Source organism: Schistocerca americana, chromosome 8 (genome assembly GCF_021461395.2).
Source record: "Schistocerca americana isolate TAMUIC-IGC-003095 chromosome 8, iqSchAmer2.1, whole genome shotgun sequence".
Taxonomy (NCBI): domain Eukaryota; kingdom Metazoa; phylum Arthropoda; class Insecta; order Orthoptera; family Acrididae; genus Schistocerca; species Schistocerca americana.
In genome coordinates this window covers 258,180,481-258,203,763 of record NC_060126.1, presented here as the reverse complement: position 1 = coordinate 258,203,763, position 23,283 = coordinate 258,180,481, and the positions used below count along the sequence as shown (strand labels likewise).

Here is a 23,283-nt window from a genome sequence, read left to right as displayed (position 1 = left end):
CCAATCCCAAAGAAAGCAGGTGTTGACAGATGTGAAAAGTACCGAACTATCAGTTTAATAAGTCACAGCTGCAAAATACTAACGTGAATTGTTTACAGACGAATGGAAAAACTGGTAGAAGCTGACCTCGGGGAAGATCAGTTTGGATTCCATAGAAATGTTGGAACATGTGAGGCAATACTGACCTTACGACTTATCTTAGAAGAAAGATTAAGGAAAGACAAACCTACATTTCTAGCATTTGTAGACTTAGAGAAAGCTTTTGACAATGTTGACTGGAATATTCTCTTTCAAATTCTAAAGGTGGCAGGGGTAAAATACAGGGAGCGAAAGGCTATTAACAATTTGTACAGAAACCAGATGGCAGTTATAAGAGTCGAGGGGCATGAAAGGGAAGCAGTGGTTAGAAATGGAGTGAGACAGGGTTGTAGCCTATCCCCGATGTTATTCAATCTGTATATTGAGCAAGCAGTAAAGGAAACAAAAGAAAAATTTGGAGTAGGTATTAAAATCCATGGAGAAGAAATAAAAATTTTGAGGTTCGCCGATGACATTGTAATTCTATCAGAGACAGCAAAGGACTTGGAAGAACAGTTGAACAGAATGGACAGTGTTTTGAAAGGAGGATATAAGATGAACATCAACAAAAGCAAAACGAGGCTAATGGAATGTAGTCGAATTAAGTCGGGTGATGCTGAGGGAATATGTCTGCTTGTGCCTGTATGTGTGTGGATGGATATGTGTGTGTGTGCGAGTGTATACCTGTCCTTTTTTCCCCCGAAGGTGAGTCTTTCCGCTCCCGGGATTGGAATGACTCCTTACCCTCTCCCTTAAAACCCACATCCTTTCGTCTTTCCCTCTCCTTTCCTCTTTCCTGACGAAGCAACCGTTGGTTGCGAAAGCTTGAATTTTGTGTGTATGTTTGTGTTTGTTTGTGTGTCTATCAACCTGCCAGCGCTTTCTTTTGGTAAGTCACATCATCTTTGTTTTTAGATATATTTTTCCCACATGGAATGTTTCCCTCTATTATATTCATATCATGAACTAGTAATTATAATAGACATAACTGAATGATTTGATTTAGAGATAGTTCATTTGAGTGTCATTTATGTTTATGCATATATGTAATCTGTGCAGTGTTTTTTATTTTACCACAATAATTCCCATACGCATGTTTTGGCACAAGTAGAAATTAGGCATATTTAAGAATGACAAATATTCAATTGGTGCTACACTTAATCACATGTAGCAGGCCAATATGATTCAGAGTGAGGGTATGTAACACTACAGGCTGTGGGTTTATATGCATAAATTAATCATGAGATACAAAGGGCTGAGTGACATAGTTGGTGACTATGATTGAGCTGGTAGCTATGACTGAGCCACGGCTGGGTGCGCAGCTGCATCCAGGAAATCTTGCATCTTTAGGTACACCAAATAGCTAAGCGTCATATGAAATGCTAACATATAAAGTCCAATAAAGTCACCACCAACAATGTAATACAGATATTATCTATGTTACTAATGTTTAGGTGTGTTGTTTACAGTAAAATTCTTGTGACTAAATATCTTTCATCAAACAAAAAAATATCATAATATCAAAGTTGTGTCAAGGCAAAGAGTCTGCCAAAATTACACTCAAAGATTAGCCTCTGCATTGTTATTCTTATTGTTTACACGTATTAGTAAGACACTGAAGTAAAATAATGTTGTGCAATCATCATTTGACTACACCAGTAACCTACAATCATAAGGAAATACCCTGTAAATTTGACTAGTTTCCTGCAGTTTCAATTCATAGTGTGAAAGGCAGTATATAAAATACAGCTTTGGCTGGGTGTAGAATTATTCTGTTAAACTGTATAATAATGAAATGTAAAACTAGTGTGGAGATCTATTGTATGTGTTTAACCTAAAATATGTTTAAAAATTGTAATTAATTTCAATTGGTGTTCTAGGAGTTAAATGCTGATCTAACTCATGTAGTAGCAATATGATCAAGTTGTGGAGGGAGAAAACAGTGCAGATTCACAGGCTTTTGTTTGTGTTCATCATGAGGATAAGAAATGTGTGACCTATGAGCAGCTGGTATTATCATGTGATAACATGGTCAGCAGTTTGGACTTACTCATTCTTGATGCACCAGTTGGAATTGTGAAGACATGTTCATTTATTGAGTTAGCTCGAACAAATGTTGCTGACCTTTATATTAGACTATGTGAACCTGATAACTATGAGGAATTAATTGATATTAGTGTACCTTTGCAAAAGCAAAACACTGCAAGTGAAGAAATTGTAGCACTGCTTTTACTTAATCATTTATTAGTTGCGAACATTAGCCTCTGCACAGCCAACATCTGAGGAAATGTGTTTTGACTGAAATAAAACTGAACTTGTATCAGCATACACCATTGTCCAAATGTACCATTCTCAGGTTAATTGATGTTTTCATAGTCATATGTGCTTTAAATAATTAATTGAGTGTTTATAAGCTGGTGCATTATTTATTGAGTTAGTATAGGACTCAAAGTAATGGGAACAACAAAATTCCTGTGAAGATGAGTGATCTGACAGGTTGTGCACTTGCCCTCAGGTAACATCACAACTCGCATACCAACTCTCCAGCTTTATGTTTCTTTGTCTTTATCATATCAAATGCTGATAACATTGTATGATGATACACCACCTCACAAGGGGACAACCCATTATTTGAGTATACTTTTCAATTATAGGCTGACACAAAATACTTTAGATATATATTCCAGTCAATATGGTGTAGATATACAAGGGTTGAATGAAAAGTAATGCCACCAACTTCAGTAATTGGGTTTGGATGGGAATATTGTAATAAATCAAATGCAGAAATAATCCTTAGAATGTGGTCTTTAATTAGCAATATTCACTGTTCCACATAATCACCAGCCAATTGGATACATTTCTGCCAACGATGAACAAGTTTTCTGAAGCTGTCATGGAATAAGTCGACACTCTGTTTCTGCAACCACAATCTCACAGTTCACTCAACGTCTTCATCAGAAACATAGTGACATTCCCACAGATCGTCTTTCATTATCGGGAACAGATGGAAGTCAGATGGTGTTAAATCTGGACTGTATGGAGGTGAGATTCAGTCTCTGAAGTTTTGCTGTGGTGACACATGAAGTGTGTGGTTTGGCATTGTCATGCTGCAGGAAAACATTTCCCTTTTCCTTTCAGACCCTTGTTAGCCATTGTTTCAGAGTTTGCAGTGTTGTGATGTAATGCTCTGAATTTATCATTGTTTCACATTCAAGGAAATCATCATGGATAGCACCATCTACATCCCAGAATACTGTGGCCTCAATTTTTCCAGGTGAGGGCTGCGTCTTGAATTTCTTTTTTGGGGGCAAGTGTTTGTCCAGATATTCCATAGGCCAACATTTTGTCTCTGGGTCATAGTGGTGTACCCACTTTTCATCTCCTGTCACAATTGAATGGAGAAAGGCGTCACCTTCATTCTCATAATGTGAGAGGAGTTCCTGGCAAATTTCAAGCCTGTGCGCTTTCATTTCAGGAGTCAGTATCCGGGATACCCATCAGGCACAGATCTTCCGATAGCCAAGCAAAGCAATCATGAAACCCACACCTTCTTGTGAAATGCCAATTGTGCTTGCAGTCTCTCTCTGAGTGATATGACAATCATCCTGAATCAATCTGTCAACATTTTGCTTGTGAAACTTGGTGGTTGCTGTCACAGGACATCCAACTCTTTGTTTGTCATGCAGGTCAGATGTTCCCATCTCAACATCTTTAAACTTACTTGCCCAACAACGCACAGTACTCACATCAACACAATCACCATAAACTACTTTCATTCTCTGATGAATCTCCTTTGGGATGACACCTCCTGCTGTCAAGAATTCAATGACTGCGCGTTGCTTAAATCGCATTACAGACTGTCTGCGCAGGTTTCCATACTTTACACTCTAACTACACAACCGTTCAATGCTAAGGCTTTGTGCCAACTGGAGCTATAGAGAAGAGGCTACAGAAAAAGCCAGTACCTGCCACATACCAATGCTGCCACTGTTGAAGAGTTATGAAGGTGGAGGTATTACTTTTCAGTCAACCCTTTTATATTCCAGTCAATATGATGTGCATTCACATAGTAATTTAACATTTTCCTTGTTATTCTATGTACCTATTCAGTTCTACTACTGGCCTGTGGATGAAGAGGACTTCTTCTTATCTTCTTCATGTACAATAACCAACACAGCTTCTTCAGTATGTCAGACATGAAATTTGCAAGCCAGTCTATTATCATGTCTGGTACTCCAAATGTCAACATCCAGTTGTTAACCATTGCTTGTGTGACTGTCACTACCTGCTAGTTCAGTGTAGTAGGCATCTCCACATACTTATAAAAAAGAACTATTAATGTTAGTAAGGATCGGTTTCCTGCTGAATGGTCCTAATACATCAGTCCCATTTGTGTTTCAAATGGTTTTGATGCTTTTGGTATTCTGTGCAATGGTACTTGTTTACGATTCAACTCAGCTCAATGGGCACACGGTACAGAATTTCTCACATATTGATCTGCATCTGCTTTCTTTCCACTCCATCAGTATCTCTCAGCCACTCCCAGGTTTGTTGCTCTGCACCCTCGATGACCAGATAACTTGTAATCATGTGCTTCCTTTGGAGTCCCTTCCTTAAACTTCACTGGTGCCACTATCCATAGCCCTAGCTTTGTTTTGTGGCAGAACAGTCCATTACATCTGCTAAACTGCTAAACTGCAATTGTGTCCTTTACTGTTTACAGTCACTGTCAGTGCTCTTTGCTGCCTACCAATCCACAAGGCTATGGCCTGGAATTTTCAACACTGCTACTTCCCTGCTTAACCAAGTGCATCTTCCCCGGCTGATGTACTACTTCATAGTCAAACTTACTAAGTGTTAGGTCCCATTTTGTCAGCCTGATAGGTGTGTCCTTCAGTCTCAATACCACTTCAGAGCAATGTGGTCAGTGACTACCCGAAATTTTTTCCATGAAGATAACATCTAAAATATGTGGCATCATACATGAGGCTCAACATCTCCTGCATTCAGCTGTCTTGTTGTATAGACTACATAATGCTCTTCATTATTAATCTCTTGGTCTAAAACATACCCCAGGGCACGAGAAGATGTGTCACATGAGAAGATAAACTCCTTTACAAAGTCTGGAAATACTACAACAGGCCTGGATGTCAAAACTCTTTTTAATTCTTCAAATGTACACTGACATACTTCTGTGCATATGAATGCCACACCTTTCCTTAGCCACTGTCTATGTGGTTGTGGTATGTCAGCAAAATCTTTCAACAGTTTTCTGTAGTAACTTGAGAATCCCAAAAAAGATTGCAGTTCCTCAGTTGATTTAGGGACTGTGAACTCTCATACAGATTGCACTAGTCTTGGGTCTGTCCTCACTCTTTCTTTACTAATTACATGGTTTAAAACCATACCTCTTCCAATGCAAAATGACACTTCTCTGCACTCAGTGTCAGACAAACAGTACTCAACTTCTGAAACATTTCCTTCATACATGCTGCTTGATGTCTGTTGAGAATACAGTGATATCGTCTAAGTAAACTAGATATTGGCTCAGTTTCAAACCTCTAAACACTCTGTCTGTAAACTCCGAAATGCCGCAGGCACATTTTTTCAATCCAAATGACATTAACTTGAACTGAAAGTGCCTCAACAGTACTGAAAATGCTGTCTTCTGTTGGTCTTCAGAATTCAAATTCACTGTCAGAAAGTATCAACACTGTCCCAAGTAATCAATGGTCTCAGTAATGGTTATGATCTCACTGTTCAGGTGACAATAATCACAGCAGAACTTGCACTGGCAGACTATCCATAGACTGTTTTGGTATAACCATGATTCCTGCACCCCATGGACTGCTACTCTCTTCTATTATTCCATGAGCTGACTACTGGTTAACAAAATGTACCATGGGAAACAATGAGTGGAGTGCATGAGATGCGACCAGCTGCCACCTGGACAGGAACTGGCTGTCCCACTGGTGGTGATGTAGAATAGAAAGCTGCATCATAGCACTAAAGGGGAGGGGGGTCTTAGTGTGTAGAGCTATTGCCCTTCCTTGGCTTCTGCTGGCAGGTCCATGTGGCGTCCTTGTCTGGCACAGCCCCATTGCCTGCTTAGAGCTGAGAGACTAAGAATCATTTTATTACAAAAATATCCAGTACTTACAGTTTGCAGCAGCACACTTGTGCATATGTGTCACTACCACTCGCGTATCCTAAAACATGACTGCTACTGTCAGAGTGGAAATGTGTCTCACTGCTTGCTGTGCTAATCTGTGCAGTACCTCTGAGTTTGCTGTTTCAGCAAGCTAATATGCCTTGCAAAATTGTATTCATCTTGTTGAATTATTAGATGACATTATCCCACACTCATCTGCTGTCAATGTTGTTGCTATATACTGCTCAGGCTCACACTAATATGCCAATATATGGTCGATATGTGACAAGATTTTGAAGAAATTTGAGACAAACTTATAGGATCATAACAAGTTTGTATAGCTTATACACTATGTGATCAAAAGTATCCAAACACCCCCAAAAACATACTTTTTTCCTATCAGCTGCATTGTGCTGCCACCTACTGCCAAGTACTCCATATCAGCTACCTCAGTAGTCATTAGACATCGTGAGAGCAGAATGGGGTGCTCTGCAGAAATCACATACTTCTAATGTGGTCAGGTATTTGGGTGTCACTTGTGTCATACATCTGTATGGGAGTTTTCCACACTCCTAAACATCCCTAGGTACACTGTTTCTCATGTGATAGTGAAGTGGAAATGTGAAGGGATAGATACAGCACAAAAGCATACAGGCCGACCTTGCCTGTTGACTGACGTAGATCACCAATAGTTGAAGAGAGTTGTAATGTGTAATAGGCAGGTGTCTATCCAGACCATCACACAGGAATTCCAAATTGCATCAGGATCCGCTGCAAGTACTATGACAGTCAGGTGGGAGATGAGTGAACTTGGAATTCATGGTCGAGCGGTTGCTCATAAGCCACACATCACTCCGGTAAATGCCAAATGATGCCTTGCTTGGTGTAAGGAGCTTAAACAATGGATGATGGAACAGTGGAGAAACATTGTGTGGAGTGACAAATCATGGCACACAATGTGGCAATCCAATGGCAGGGTGTGGGTATGGCAAATACCCAGTGAACGTCATCTGCCCGTGTGTGTATGCCAACAGTAAAATTCAGAGGTGGTGGGGTATGGTGTTGCCATGTTTCTCATGGAGGGGGCTTGCACTCCTTGTTGTTTTCCTTGGCACTATCACAGCACTGGCGTACATTTATGTTTTAAGCACCTTCTTGCACCCCACTGTTAAGGAGCAATTTGGAGATGGCGACTGCATCTTTCAGCACGATCAAGCACATGTTCATAAGGCACGGCCTGTGACGGAGTGGTTACATGACAGTAACATCCCTGTAATGGACTGGCTTGCACAGAGTCCTGACCTGAATCCTATAGAACACCTTTGGGATGTTTTGGAACACTGACTTCATGCCAGGCCTCACTGGAAAACGTCAATACCTCTCCTCAGTGCAGCACTCTATGAAGAATGGACTGCCATTCCCCAAGAAACCTTCCAGCACTTAATTGAACGTATGCCTGTGGGAATGGAAGCTGTCATCAAGGCTACAAGTGGTCCAACACAATATTGAATTTCAGCATTACCGATGGAGGGTGCCACAAACTTGTAAGTCATTTTCAGCCAGGTGTCTGGATACTTTTGATCACACAGTGTATGCAGAAGACATGTTCAGGTCACTTAAAAGGGAATCTGTGGAAGAAAGGGGACAATGTTCTCCTAAAATGCTGCTGGATAATGCTAGAGAACTGTGCAAAATTTCTGCTACCTTCTTCATATACCTTACACAGCAAACATGAATGTAAAATAAAAGCACACTTCTGTTTCTCCATCACACCATATATGAACAGAACAGCACAAGGAAAATCTAATACTGGTTTGAAGTATTCCTTGGTATGCAATAAACAGTGGCTTGCAGGCTATATGGGCAGCAGCAAATCAAATTAAACATTTCACTGCATGCAAAATTGTGTAAAAGTCTTCTGGGAACAGTTCAAGATGAACATTCCTTCAAAAGGAAAGGAATCTGCAGTAGACAAAATGGAAACAACATCATTGCCATGGTCCTGATTTCAGCTGAAAGTTCGTAATGACATAATGTCTGTGTAGTAGATGATGTGTGCACAGTGTTTGGTAATGCTGGGGTTGTTTCTGCTATAAGATCATAATGAAGTATCTGCCCAAATCTTGTCAAAATAGATCGAAAGGTATGAAAATCCCAGTATAAGGGGTGTTACTAAATTCCCTTTGCAAGCTTTCAGACCTTATAGTGTGGACCACATGTTGCTTCCACGACTCTTGTTGCTTGTCACCTGGCTCCACTTATAGGTAGGCCTCAGTGTGTCAACCACTGACACTAACACAGATCTGATAGCTCTCTATTGTATTCTGGTATACACAACACTGTTCTCAGATCCTCCAGCATCCACCACACAAATAAACTGTGCCAGTAGGCCTTCCATAAGTCCCATAGAGGTCTTATAAATCAAATATTTCAAGTGACCCCACAGGTAGTAATCTACCAGGTTCAAGTTGGGAGAATGTACAGGCCAAACACATGCGTTACTTGCTCAAACTGTTGGTCCAGATGATCTCAGACCACACATGGAAAAAGTGGTAGTGTGCCATCATGTCGAAACCACATGCAGTGGCACACTTTCCAAGTGCCCATGCAGTATGCTGTCAAGGCAAGTATGCAGTGACGAGATGTGGTGGAAGATATGGACCAATCACATGTCCATTCAGGAACTCTGCCCAAATATTCAGAACATATCATTCCTGAAACCCATGGTAGTGTGCAGTGTGCAGGTTTCCATGAGCCCAAACATGACTGTTGTGGGAACCGAGAACATCTTCCCTGGAGAACTTGGCTTCAAATGTGAAAAGAATCTGCCATGGGAAGTTGGGCCCATACATAAAACAGTGCAAGAACCACCTGCAGAATGGGGCTTTTGATGCAAACTCCTGTGGCTGCACTGCTGTACCTTATGGCAGTGGCACAGAGGCAGCTGCTGCTCATGCAGAATATGCCACACAGTTAGGTGATTCACACTCAGTCTACCTACCATGTTTCTGGTCCTAATTATCACATCCTCCTCCACTACATGGAGTAAGGCATCTTCAGCCTTGGGTGTATGTTGCTGCCTTGGAGCACCACAGTCAACTCTGCTGATGGTGAATATACTCATCTCTGGGGCCGATTGGTACACTGTACTAAAGAGGGAGTGCATACATATCTGGAAATGTGGAAAATGCATTGCATACAACTTACAAGTACCCCCCCCCCCCCCCCCAATTGCACTGAACTTCATCATATAAGCACATCATATCTGCATGTTGCACAAACTTGTAGTTCATCAAGGTCAGCAGCAACACATTGAAAATGAAATGTACATACAGCTTGCATTCTGTACTGTAGTGAATGATTACTACTGTACAGTTATACAGTATGAGCAAATATCGCAAGCACAAGACTGGGTACAAACCTCTATAGGTGAGCAAAGTATGAAGAAAGACCACAAGCACAACAGTAGGTGCAAACCTCTCTGGGGAGATCGCAAACTCAACTGAATGGCAGGTAAACAAACCTGAAATGGGTGTGGGACATCAGGCAATAGGTGGTTGGTAACATGTGTAATAAGATAGTCAGTTGCATCAAACTTATGTTGTGGCATTTTGCTCATAGCAGGAAAAAAGTACAGTTCTGCACATGAGTTTCTATGCTAAATTTGAAAATCTGGGTTTCCACTACAAGTCCTCAGTGTCTTTATTGGACATTTAGTCACATGTTGTTGTTATTGTTGTTGTGGTCTTCAGTCCTGAGACTGGTTTGATGCAGCTCTCCATGCTACTCTATCCTGTGCAAGCTTCTTCATCTCCCAGTACCTACTGCAGCCTACATCCTTCTGAATCTGCTTAGTGTATTCATCTCTTGGTCTCCCTCTATGATTTTTACCCTCCACGCTGCCCTCCAGTACTAAATTGGTGATCCCTTGATGCCTCTGAACATGTTCTACCAACCGATCCCTTCTTCTGGTCAAGTTGTGCCACAAACTCCTCTTCTCCCCAATTCTAATCAATACCTCCTCATTAGTTATGTAATCTACCCACCTAATCTTCAGCATTCTTCTGTAGCACCACATTTCGAAAGCTTCTATTCTCTTCTTGTGTAAACTATTTATCATCAACGTTTCACTTCCATACATGGCTACACTCCATACAAATACTTTAAGAAACGACTTCCTGACACTTAAATCTATACTCGATGTTAACAAATTTCTCTTCTTCAGAAACGCTTTCCTTGCCATTGCCAGTCTACATTTTATATCCTCTCTACTTTGACCTTCATCAGTTATTTTGCTCCCCAAATAGCAAAACTCATTTACTACTTTAAGTGTCTCATTTCCTAATCTAATTTCCTTAGCATCACCTGACTTAATTTGACTGCATTCCATTATCCTTGTTTTGCTTTTGTTGATGTTCATCTTATACCCTCCTTTCAAGATGCTGTCCATTCTGTTCAACTGCTCTTCCATGTCTTTTGCTGTCTCTGACAGAATTACAATGTCATCGGCGAACCTCAAAATTTTTATTTCTTCTCCATGGATTTTAATACCTACTCCGAATTTTTCTTTTGTTTCCTTTACCGCTTGCTCGATATACAGATCGAATAGCAACGGGGAGACGCTACAACCCTGTCTCACCCCCTTCCCAACCACTGCTTCCCTTTCATGTCCCTCGACTCTTTGTAACTGCCATCTGGTTTCTGTACAAATTGTAAATAGCCTTTCGCTCCTTGTATTTTAGCCCTGCCACCTTCAGAATTTGAAACAGAGTATTCCAGTCAACATTGTCAAAATCTTTCTCGAAGTCTACAAATGCTGGAAATGTAGGTTTGTCTTTCCTTAATATTTCTTCTAAGATAAGTCGTAGGGTCAGTATTGCCTCATGTGTTCCAACATTTCTACGGCATCCAAACTGATCATCCCCGAGGTCAGCTTCTACCACTTTTTCCATTCGTCTGTAAACAATTCGCGTTAGTATTTTGCAGCTGTGACTTATTAAACTGATAGTTCGGTAATTTTCACATCTGTCAACACCTACTTTCTTTGCAATTGTAATTATTATTTTCTTCTTGAAGTCTGACGGGATTTCGCCAGTCTCATACATCTTGCTCACCAGATGGTAGAGTTTTGTCAGGACTGGCTCTCCCAAGGCTGTCAGTGGTTCTAATGGAATTTTGTCTACTCCCGGGGCCTTGTTTCGACTTAGGTCTTTCAGTGCTCTGTCAAACTCTTCACGCAGTATCATATCTCCCATTTCATCTTCATCTACATCCTCTTCCATTTCCATAATATTGTCCTCAAGAACATCACCCCTGTATAGACCCTCTATATACTCCTTCCACCTTTCTGCTTTCCCTTCTTTGCTTAGAACTGGGTTTCCATCTCAGTTCCTGATATTCATGCAAGTGGTTCTCTTTTCTCCGAAGGTCTCTTTAATTTTCCTGTAGGCAGTATCTATCTTACCCCTCGTGAGATAAGTGAGATAGTTACATAGTGTATATGAATTATGATTTTGTTGTTGTTTGATTTTTGTTCTTAAACTGTAACACCACGGTGTGTCTATTATCCTAAATGTGATCCATAGATGAATAAACCTACTACTACTAATACCACCACTACTACTACTAAATCACAACCAATCACCTTTTCTGCTTATGACAGGCTAATGTGACCTAAAATACTGTAAATCTCTTGTTCACTCAGATGGTCTGTAATTGTTATTACCAACTGTATATATTCAGCCTATATAGTGGCACATTCTGCCAAGTGTGCTGTATTTTATTTTATGCTTCTTCTTTTATGATGAAAAACTTTTTTGATGTATTTTGGCACCCTGTTCTGATTTTCATTAATTTTATTTCATTACTTAAATAAAGCACTTTTTATATTTAACTGCAGTTTTAAGTTTAATCACTCATTTTTGTATTGTTCAATTTGCATGATTAAATTCTTAATATAATTACAGGTGGCACAGTTCTGATGTGTTGCAGCAATACAATATCAAGAGAAGCTGTAAGAAATGCTCCAGTGGAAGCAATGTATTTGCAAATTTGGAATGCCAGAACTGACCATATATTCCAGAACATAACTGTCAGAGCAGTATATATTAAATTATTTGAAGCTACAATTGAAGAAGGTGCATTCAAGGGCTCAGAGGATATTGAAACACTGGATATAACAGACAGCCATTTTGGGCATATGAAAAGGATGGATCTGATATTTGAAGGTCTTCATAAGCTGAAAGCTCTGTATTTGGATAACAATGGAATCACAACATGGGATACCACTGATACTGGTAATTTTTTCCAGTATTTTACTAATTCAACTTTTGTCTTCAATTGCTGCTTAGAAGTTTTCCAAATATAGCACAAAATCATACATTCATTCATTTGCATTTGTTCATGTGACACCTCACACAAGTAGAAGTCAAGTCATTGATTCATTGTGTTCAATAGAAGGTACTAAATTCATATTTGGAAGAAGCAGGATTCAAATCCCCATCCAGTAAGGTAGAGTGATGTTCTCCATCGTTCCCTGGAATTGATTAAAGCTAATGCCAGGATGGTTCCTTGAAAAAACACAGCAGATTTCCTTCCCCATCATTATCCTTGCACTCCTTCCCTAACAGTCTCGTCATCCAATAGGACCTTAAGATTAATCTTCCTTTTTAGGTCTGCAGCTCTCACAATGTAAGAGAACTTCTCAGTGATGTGAAATGAGTGAAGGTAGCTTCTAATTAAGTGTAGCATATGTTAGAAACTAAATTAATATTTCACTATTGTTAGAATTCAAAGTACATGCAACTCTATTGTGGGGATTACAAGCCACTGGTTAAGAAAAAGATGCTTCACATTCAGTTATGTTAAACAAAACAAGAAGCTGTTTCATATTCAGTTATGTTAAATAACTGATGAATGGAACAGAACCTTTATTGCTACAAGGCATGTAATACACAATAAATACAGTGAAACACTGGTGACTAGCCAATGATTACAATTGTAGGCCTAAATAGGTATATATGAATGTACATTTGCCATACCCACACCCTGCTATATCAGATTACCACATTGTATACCTTGATTTGTCACTCCACACAACTTTTCTCCACTGTTCAATCGTCCAACGTTTAAGCTCCTTACACCAAGCAAGTCATTGTTTGGCATTTACCGGCATGATGTGTGGCTTATGAGCAGCTGCTCGACCATGAAACCCAAGTTCTCTCACCTCCCACCTAACTGTCATAGGACATGCAATGGATCCTGATGCAGTTTGGATGGAATTCCTGTGTAATGGTCTTGGATACATGTCTGCCTATTACACATTATGACCCTGTTCGACAGTCGGCGATCTGTATCAGTCAACAGACGAGGTTGATCTGTACCCTTCTGTGCTGTACATGTCCCTTCATGTTTCCACTTCACTATCGCATCAGAAACAGTGGACCTAGGGTTGTTTAGGAGTGTGGAAATCTCATGTACAGACATATGACACAAGTGACACCCAATCACCTGACCCCATTTGAAATGAATGCGTTCCGTGGAGTGCCCCATTCTGCTCTCCCATGATGCCTAATGACTACTGAGGTCGCTGATATGGAGTACCTGGCAGTAGGTGGCAGCACAATGCACCTAAAAATATATGTTTCTGGGGGTGTCCAGATACCTTTGATCACAAAGTGTACCTTCCACTTGCTTCCCACGCCCGGGTTCCCGGGTTCGATTCCCAGCAGGGTCAGGGATTTTCTCTGCCTCATGATGACTGGGTGTTGTGTGACGTCCTTAGGTTAGTTAGGTTTAAGTAGTTCTACGTTCTAGGGGACTGATGACCACAGATGTTAAGTCCCATAGTGCTCAGAGCCATTTGAACCATTTTTTTTGTACCTTCCATACAGTCTATTCATTGATGAATGTTGCATCTTTAGTGACATAGTGATGTGGGACAGTAGTTAGCACATTCGATTCACATTCAGGAGGACAATGGTTCAGACTCACCTCTGACAATTCAGATTTAGGTTTTCCATGATTTCCCTAAATCACTTCAGGCAAATGCTGGAATGGTTCCTTTGAAAGGGCACAGCCAGCTTCCTTTCCCATCCTCTCCTAATCCAATGGGACAAATGACCTCACTGTTTGGCTCCCTCCCCAAAATCAACCAAAGAACCAATCATCTTTAGTGACAAGTTGTCACTCCCCAAATATGCCAAGGGTCTAATTGAGCCCTTGAAAGACTGAAATTACCCTCCAAAGCTTCTACAGAAACAGATTTCTCCTGGCTTGTGGCTCCAGTTACATACCACGTCCCACATTCTCACCATCCAGTCACAAAGAAGCACTTCTCTCATAACTCGGTACCATCGATGACTGGACTACTAAATCATATTTTCCACCAGGGTTTTGATTTTCTCTTGCATTGCCTAGGAATAAGGAAGTCTTAACCACTCTCCTCTCCACCCTTACCTTAGCGCAACTCCACCACCCACCAAACATATACAGTATCATTGTCCATCCCTACTCCACCCTTGCTCTACACTCTTGCCTCATGGCTCATATCTCTGCAACAGTACTAGATGCAAGACCTGTCACATGATCTGAAAGCTAATCTGCAACCACTGTAATGCTTTCTACATGGGTATGATGACTAACAAATTTCCAGAATGAGATTTTCACTCTGCAGCGGAGTGTGTGCTGATATGAAACTTCCTGGTGGATTAAAACTGTGTGCCGGACCGAGACTCAAATTCAGGACCTTTGCCTCTTGTGGGCAAGTGCTCTACCATCTGAGCTACCCAAGCATGACTCAGAGACAAGGTACTGGCGGAAGTGAAGCTATGAGGACAGGGCATGAGTTGTGCCTGGGTAGCTCAGATGGTAGAGCACTTGCCCGCAGAAGTCAAAGGTCCCAAGTTCGAGTCTCGGTCTGGCACACAGTTTTAATCTGCCAGGAAGTTTTGACTAACAAGTTATCTGTCAACATGAATGGCCACCATCAGTCTGTGGCCAAGAGATACTGGACCACACAACTGCTGAACATGCTGTCCAACACAATGTGCTTCACTTCAGTGACTGCTTCACATTCTTGCAACACCAGCTTTTCTAAACCTCACAGTTGGTAATTCTCCCTATGAGCTAGCATTTGTTCCTGTAACTGACCAGGCTTCAACCTTCTCTGGTCACTGCTCTTCACCTATGTATCCCCTTCCCTGCTCCCCCTCCAGCAGTTCACATGCCTTTTATCATGCCAGCACACAGTCTAGTCTTTTCACCTCCTGTACTTCTCTCCTCTCCCTTTCTGCTAGCTGTCCCCCTTTCCCCTCCCTAAAAATGACTCCTGGCTCTGCACTTAGCAGCCCTATCCTGTCTCCAACATATTCCTGCATTCTCTCACAGACAGGACAACACCATCCTCCCATCACTATCCTACTATTCCTCCTCCACCTCACCACATGCTACCTCCTTACCACCACCACCACCCATCCCAGACTGCTGCTCACATCAGACACAGTAGCTGTTCAGTCAGACTACTGCAGCTGGGACAGTGGCCATGTATGTCTGAATTGTGGTTGTGTGAATGTGTGTATGTTTTCTATTTCCAAAGACCGAAAGCTTAAATGTTTAGCAGCCTTTGTATTGTGCCTGGCTGCAACTCAGCATTGTATCCTTTTTGTAATGTTGCTGTTATTCCATCCTGGACTTTCCATAGTGTAATCTACATCTTGTTTCACTTTTTTAGGTTAATAGAGCTGTATTTCATGTGTCCATGTAAATATAGAAGGAAATGTCAATAAGTCAAGGCTTTTGTATAATGATTGGTATGATTGCCTATTGTTTGTTCCCATTACAGTTCTAATGATTTTTTCTGTAGCTAGAACACTCGGAGGAGTTTGCTTTTCCAGCACCCCTAAAATTATGTCATATCTAATAATACTCACTGCAAAAACAAAACTGTTTAATAACTTCACTAAATGATCCATGTCACCAGTCCATGGTAAGTTTTTGTTTATAGTAACTCCAAGAAATTTAACAGGTTCTGTAGTGTTCAATCCTTTGCCATGATAATTAATTATGATATACAGGGTTTCTGCATCAAAATGCCCTACTTTTTGAGGCAGTTTAAAACCAGTAATTCTTTTTTGTTTTAGGCCTAACTTGTTCATAGGGTGTAGAAGGACCTAAATTTGTTGCCTAATTTTTGCCAATGTTTGTTGCATTTTTGTTTTGTTTCATTGTCTGTTCAAGAGAAAATGGTGTCAGTTCAGGCAAAGCTGCAAACTGTGGTTTGCTACACAGAGTTACAATCAGTTGTTATGATGCAAAGACAGTTTGTTCTGTTTGCAAGAAAGTAGAACTAGATGCCAATTGGATAAAAATATGGAAAGTGCAGTTTCTGAACACTGGCAGCATTCTGAAGCAGCATGCAGAGGGATTGGCATAAGAACAAGCTGAGAATGTCTGCCAAGATTTCCAGTGAAGTCCACACAGATCAATATGTCAGGTTTCACACGAACTTCAAATACCATGTGAAATTACTTATAAGATCCTCAAAAAGCAGTTGCATCTGTACTGATACAAGGTGCAGATTTTGCTGATCATAAAACCTAATGACAAACAACGATGATACAGATTTGCATGTGAAATGCTTAGCAGAATTGACAAGAATCCTACTGTCTAGTCACACATAATGTTCTATGATGACTAAATTTCATTTCTTTGGATTTGTGAATAAGAAAATTTTGTGTTGTCTCATTGTCCCTGTAGAGCTGTACCATGGGAAGTATCCTATTTCTACAACACAACTGCACACATATATTAATTGGGTTCTTAATTCATAAGAATAAGAAAGCTACTTAACTGAAGCTAGTTGTTGTGGTACAAGCTCTTCTGTAATAGTCTATGTTAGCCTCACTGCTGTTGAAGTAGAAGTCCCACTGTGCACTCTACTCTGGCTGCTAGGTAACGACAGAGCTAGAGGTTGAGCTAACTGTGACTGTGACTTCCACTGGGATGCAACTACTTACTCACTGGATGAGTGACTGGGCCCTCCAATCCATGGGGACAAGTTAAATACTAGTGGTCCAGAGGGTGTTAGTGGCGTGTTGGTTGCCAGTCTATTTGGCCTCTCTCCTGATAGGCAGGTTGCTTGCACCCACTATCAATCTTCTCACAACCTCTTTGCTGCCTGCTGTGCCGGTGTCAGCTTACACCAGCACACTCAACATTTACATGTAGGTGTCACAGAATTCACACAGTATCAGGGAAAAGGTGTGAGGTAGCCCAGAAGTGAGAAGTGAATGTTTGGTGTGGCCTCATGTGCAACAAGAAAACTGGGCCATTTCTCTTTGCCAAGGAGATAGTCACAGGAACAATGTACCTATAAATGTTGCAGAACACCTGCAACCAGATCTTCGGTTTTGACAAGATGGTGCTCACCCTCACTGGTCACTGGATGTTTAGGAAACTCTGAATGAAACATATCCAATATGTTGGATTGGACATGATGGACCTGTAAAATGATCTTCATGTTCTCAAACCATTTTATTTTTTTCTCTGGGGCTACATGAAGGACAGGGTGTCTGCCACTGTAGCGTGGGATCTCCATACTCCGATTTGGAATACATTGGTACCATACCTCTGGATGGAAATCAAATGCAGACTTGACATTCTTTGTGTCACAATAGTGATTATGCTGAAATGTTTTGATTTGATGTTTTTTCTTTTCTTTTTTTTTTTCTCGGAAATTTAACTTGACGTATCACTTAAGTTTGAGAAGGAAATAAATTTATTTCATTTAATTTTGTGTTAGGAGCAAATTATAAATAGATCATTTCAGTGTAGACACTCTGTACATTCAGCAGTTTGTTTGGTTCTGAAATGTACAATTTGTGTTTTTGTATGGTTCAGTTACATAGCAATATTATTTATCCAAGTTTCAAGTTTTTGAAGTGTTTATTTTGTATTCTGTGCTAGTTACCCTTAAATTTTTACAGTGAACTACTGCTGCTCTCTGCCTATAGAACTATTTATGAGGTTATCTCACATGACATGTTGTTTATGTAATACAGGGACCGTAATGGGCCTAGTATGGACTCCTAGGGTACATCTGCTTGTATCTCCTTCCATCTACACTGGGCTCTCACACCTTTTTGTTTTATAACTAACCTCTGTTTTCTGTTTTTGAGACATGATGAGAACCCTCTTTAGGATTTCCTAACGAAACCATAAGCAGCTACTCTGTGAAGCAGCAGCTTATGGTTTACCTTCTCAAATTCTTTAGTGAGCTCACAAAATATACTGCATATGCACTTCTTGTTCTTACAAGATTTGCTTATTTTAGTGATTAGTTTATTAATAATGTGCACAGTAGTGTGACCCGTTCTTAAATCCATGTTGCTTATTTTGGATAATGTTATGTTTTTTGTTATACATTTTTAACTGATTACAGACTGTTTGCTCTGACATTGATACTAGGTGGAAATTTTCTATCTCATCTCGTCTGCTCCTTTTGTGGATAATTGAACTTCTGTATATTTCAGCCTGTTATAAATGCAGTCTTCATCAAATGATTGATTTGTTATATAGTAGAGCATTTTATTTTTGTTAGAATTTCATGTCATCCCACAGATTTAAGATTTTTTAAAAGTATTTTATAACACCAACCACTTAATGACAGGATACATGAGTAAGTTTAAATTTATCAGACCTATGTTGCATTATATTGGGATTTATGTGAAGAAGAGAGAAGTGCATAGTGCATTTTATTTGAAGTTACAAAGTACCTTTTGATTTCTTCACAGATTTGTCTCGGGTTTGTAATAGTGTCCCCATCAATTTCTAATTTATATTTAAAATGAGTTGTTTTTTCAGCACATACTTCAGTCTTGACAATCTGCCTCACATCATTTGATTTTTTTATGGCATCTGAGATGTACATACTATTTAACCCCCATAAAATATTCTGTCGTATCAGTTTACATACAGGTGTTGCTATCCTTAAAGCTAGATGACCAACAATAGCTACCTTGAATGAATTTTCCACTCTGCAGCACAGTGTGTGCTGCTTTGAAACTTTCTAGCATATTGAAATGTGCTGGACTTATACTCAAATCCAGTACTTTACCTTTCATAGTCATTGCACATACTGGATAATCTATCTTGGTAAATTCACATCCCCATAATTTCAGTTCTAACAGTACCAGCTTTATACTTCCAAGACCCCATTGATACTCCCCTTCATACCTCGTGACACCAACAATCCAGGAAGAAAGGGTATTGTGGAGAAATATCTTAAGACATAGCTGAGGGGTTGTTTCCAATTCTGTCCTGCAGCAGAGTAGATCACCATTTTGAAGCTTCCTCGTACATTGAAACTGTGGAACAGACCAAGACTTGAGCAAGGAACATGCATTTTGTAAGATATGTGGGAAATCTTATGAAAAATTTAGAAACTAAGAGGCTTTTAATTTTCTTTTGGATTTACAGTAAATATCAGTTTCCTGGCTTATTACATATGGAAGATAGTTCAGGGTTTTCATAATAAAACACAGAACCCAATTTTGGGCCTAGAGAAGGAGTCATTGTCTTGGGAAAATTATTTTTTTGTCTTGTATTATAGCTGTGAAGACCACAATTGAACTAAAAAATGTTTTACTACTAAAGCACCCTAACAACAAATGCCATTTTACCTGAATTGTTCTTGAGTGTTTGGGATAAAAATCAGGTCAGACTAGCACGGTTCATTGACTAATGGGGGTGATGCAAAAGGCCATTCTTGTTTGACAGGCAAGAGAGTGTAAGACAAACAATAAAAAATTTTATCTGACAGATACTCAAAGAAAGATACCACACATATTATTATAACCTATAGGGAAAATTTTAAGAACCATCCTTAAGGGCAGAAACTATATCATTCAGCCTCTTATGCATCTGTTCCATAGAGGTTGTGCTGATAAAATGAGACAAATAACAGCTGCCACAGAAGAGTACAGCTAATCATTTTTTCACACTTGCTAAGCAAATGGAACAGGAAGTAACCATAATAAATGATAAAAAGTATCATCTCCTAAGCACTTCGCAGAAATTATCAGAGTGTAGGTATATATGCAGAAAGGAGAAAATGTATTGGTAGATGGGCAAGATTTCCATCACATTTGAAGATTCCTCTGCATGATGTGTGCTTGTTTATGTTCTCTTTAATTGCTTTGCCTCTGAAGATACAATAATTGTGTAAAATGACAGGAAGTCAAATTATGCTAAATAAGCCTGAAATTGGCAGTTTCTATTGGAAGTAACATACAGCAATAGAAAGTCTAATCATCATTTTTCATCTTTCAACAGATGCCATTAACTCAAATAAAAGTCTGCAAATGCTGCCATCATTGGAAGTTCTCTCTCTCAAAAGAAATTTGTTTGAAACTCTAGGGAGTAATTTCTTTGAATGGCTGGAAGGCTCCCCATTGAGATACCTAAATCTTGAGGGTTGTAATAAAATTGTGAAGATTGATCCAGGTAAAATTTCTGTTTATTTTTAGCAAGCAGAATATTTTCAGTTACTAGCGTTCTATATGATATTGTCTAATATCAGTATTCCCTTATTTAGTTTATCTATAAGTATCAATGAATGCTGTTCACTACACATACTATATACAAACAGAAGATAAGGAAAAAAAAATTAATAATAAGATATGCAGTGAGAAAGGGAATCACATGAAAAAAATGTCATGTTTTATAGTGAGCAGAAAAGTTTGCAGATGATGTTTAGTATCAAGGTTTTAGTATTCAGACTTATTCTTTTGGAGAGACTGAAAGAACAGGTTCTACTGCAGAAAGTTAGAAGGAGATAGTAAACAGAAGTTACACCATTGACGATCCAGCAACCAGGTGATGGGAGAGAAAAGGTCAGTGGGTGAAAAAGATGGCAAAGTTCAGGAAAATTAATCCCATTATGAGATTACTCATCACTCAGAAAGAAAGTACTGACTGCACTAAAACATGCAATTGAATAAATTGTGGTGTTCACCAACAGGTGCCATGTTGGTACCTCTTCAAAGAGCTAGGCATTTTAGGTGGACCATCACAACAATATTTTCACTAATGAAATTTGTCATAAATAACGTGTCACAATTTGAGAAGAACAGTGATGTCCACACCTACAACACTAGATGACCTTTATTACCCACTGTTAAAGCTATCAGTGGCTCAAAGAGGAGTTCAGTATGTACCATTAGAAATTTTTGACCATTTAACCAATAACATAAAATGTCTGATAGATAGTGATGCAAGTTTTAATCTAACTTAAAATCATTTAATATGGACAACTCCTTCTACACCACTGACAAATTTCTACTTGAAAACTGGTAGCAAGTGAAAAAAATCTTTTTTAAATTTTAGGTGCATAAGTATGAATAAAATCATAATGTGTTCATTAGTGTTAACATTAACCATGTACCCATATCCTGTAAATCACACACTGGCAATGTTAAAGGATAGTTTGGATAAAACAAAAAGTATATATTTAAATAAATGTGTGTCTTTACCTAAATTAATATGGAAACTGTGTATGACTGAAGACATTAAATGAATAAAGGCCAGGTAAATGGTGAGAGAAAAGATACAGCGCATGTAGGAGAACAACCTCCAATTTTTGGAATTTGGAAGATCTTGGTTTCTAGTAACCAACCAGGTAACTTTACATAACATTAATTGCACTAAGTGTCAATTACCCAGACATTAATTATGGATGAGTAGAATTAATTATTAGGCACTGTGACTGTAATTCCACTTACTGCAAGTGCTCTTTGCTCACATGTATTGCTTATTTGCGAAAACCTTATATCTGTTAAGCTGTTATTTTTGCAGCCATTTTGTTCTTAATTTGTTATAAGCACTTCATTCTTACAAAGAGCATTAAGTGGATAAGGTACTCATATATTTCATGAGTCTACATCTTACTCTGCCATGACAAAGCCCAAACCCTTGAATGACACTGAATTGACAAAAGTGCACATTTTGAAATGAAAAATTTGGAAACCCATGAGCATTATATTCTCTCTGGCATATTCACAAAACCTTTGGTACTTGAATAGTGAATTTATAATTATATTTATTGAACATTCATGTAATATGGAGAATATGTAAGTCTTCTAAACGGCCTTTGAAGAATCTGAAAGTATGAAGCACTCTTTGGCAACTGACTAATAATGTTGCTGATCTATCATATGTTTTAAAGCAATAGTCTTGTAGGATATATGAAAAACATGACATTTATTGGCTGTGAAGAAAAATTCTGATGTCATTTCAATAGTTGATTTGGTAACTGCTGTATTGGGCCAGCAGATACACATAATTTCACAAACAAAACTTCTGCCACTTTATGGATTCTTTGCATTATGGAGTGTAATGTGAAGGTAGAGCTGTCATTACTAGACGTGGGCCTATTGGGAGTAGTATGAGGGTGGTCCCATAAGTACCTGACCCAACAAAGAAAACACAAAAATTTTGGAAAAAAATGTATTTATTTTTCAATATAACCTCCTTTCACCTCTATACATTTTTTGCCACCAATGTTCAATAAGTTTGATCCCCTTTTAATAATGAGAACTGTCTAACTCCTCTAAATAGTCATTAAATGCAGACATCCCATCTTCATTTGTTGAAAATCTTCATTTGTTAAAAATCTTTGACCACCGAGCCATTTTTTTCAAGTTTGGGAACAGAAAATGTCTGAGGGCGCTAAATTCAAACTTTAAATTCATTAATTTTGGCCATTGTAATAACAGACTTGTGAGCTGGTGCAGTGTGCTGAAGAAATAACACTTTCTTCTTTGCCAAATGCGGCCATTTTTGCTTGATTTCTTCACCAAAACATTGCAATAAGTTCACTTAACACTCACCATTGATAGTTTTTCTTTTTTCAAGGTAGTCAATGAAAATTATCCTACCCGCATTGCAAAAAACTGGCATCATGACCTTGCCTGCAGATGAAACAGTCTTAATCTTCTTTGGGGTCAGTTCTCCAATTGGTGTCCATTCTTTTGATTGTTCTTTTGGATCAGGAGTGA

At 39.2% G+C, this 23,283-nt stretch overlaps 1 protein-coding gene across 1 annotated transcript in view; it reads left to right on the top strand.

Annotated features, from left to right (window-relative positions):
• Nucleotides 1-23,283, top strand: part of LOC124546011 (toll-like receptor 13) — a 177,644-nt gene that overhangs the window by 42,472 nt on the left and 111,889 nt on the right. Inside the window, exons 4-5 of the mRNA XM_047124982.1 lie at nucleotides 12,196-12,525; nucleotides 20,561-20,731. Coding sequence (XP_046980938.1) covers nucleotides 12,196-12,525; nucleotides 20,561-20,731 — 501 coding nt within the window. The remainder of the gene's footprint in view (nucleotides 1-12,195; nucleotides 12,526-20,560; nucleotides 20,732-23,283) is intronic.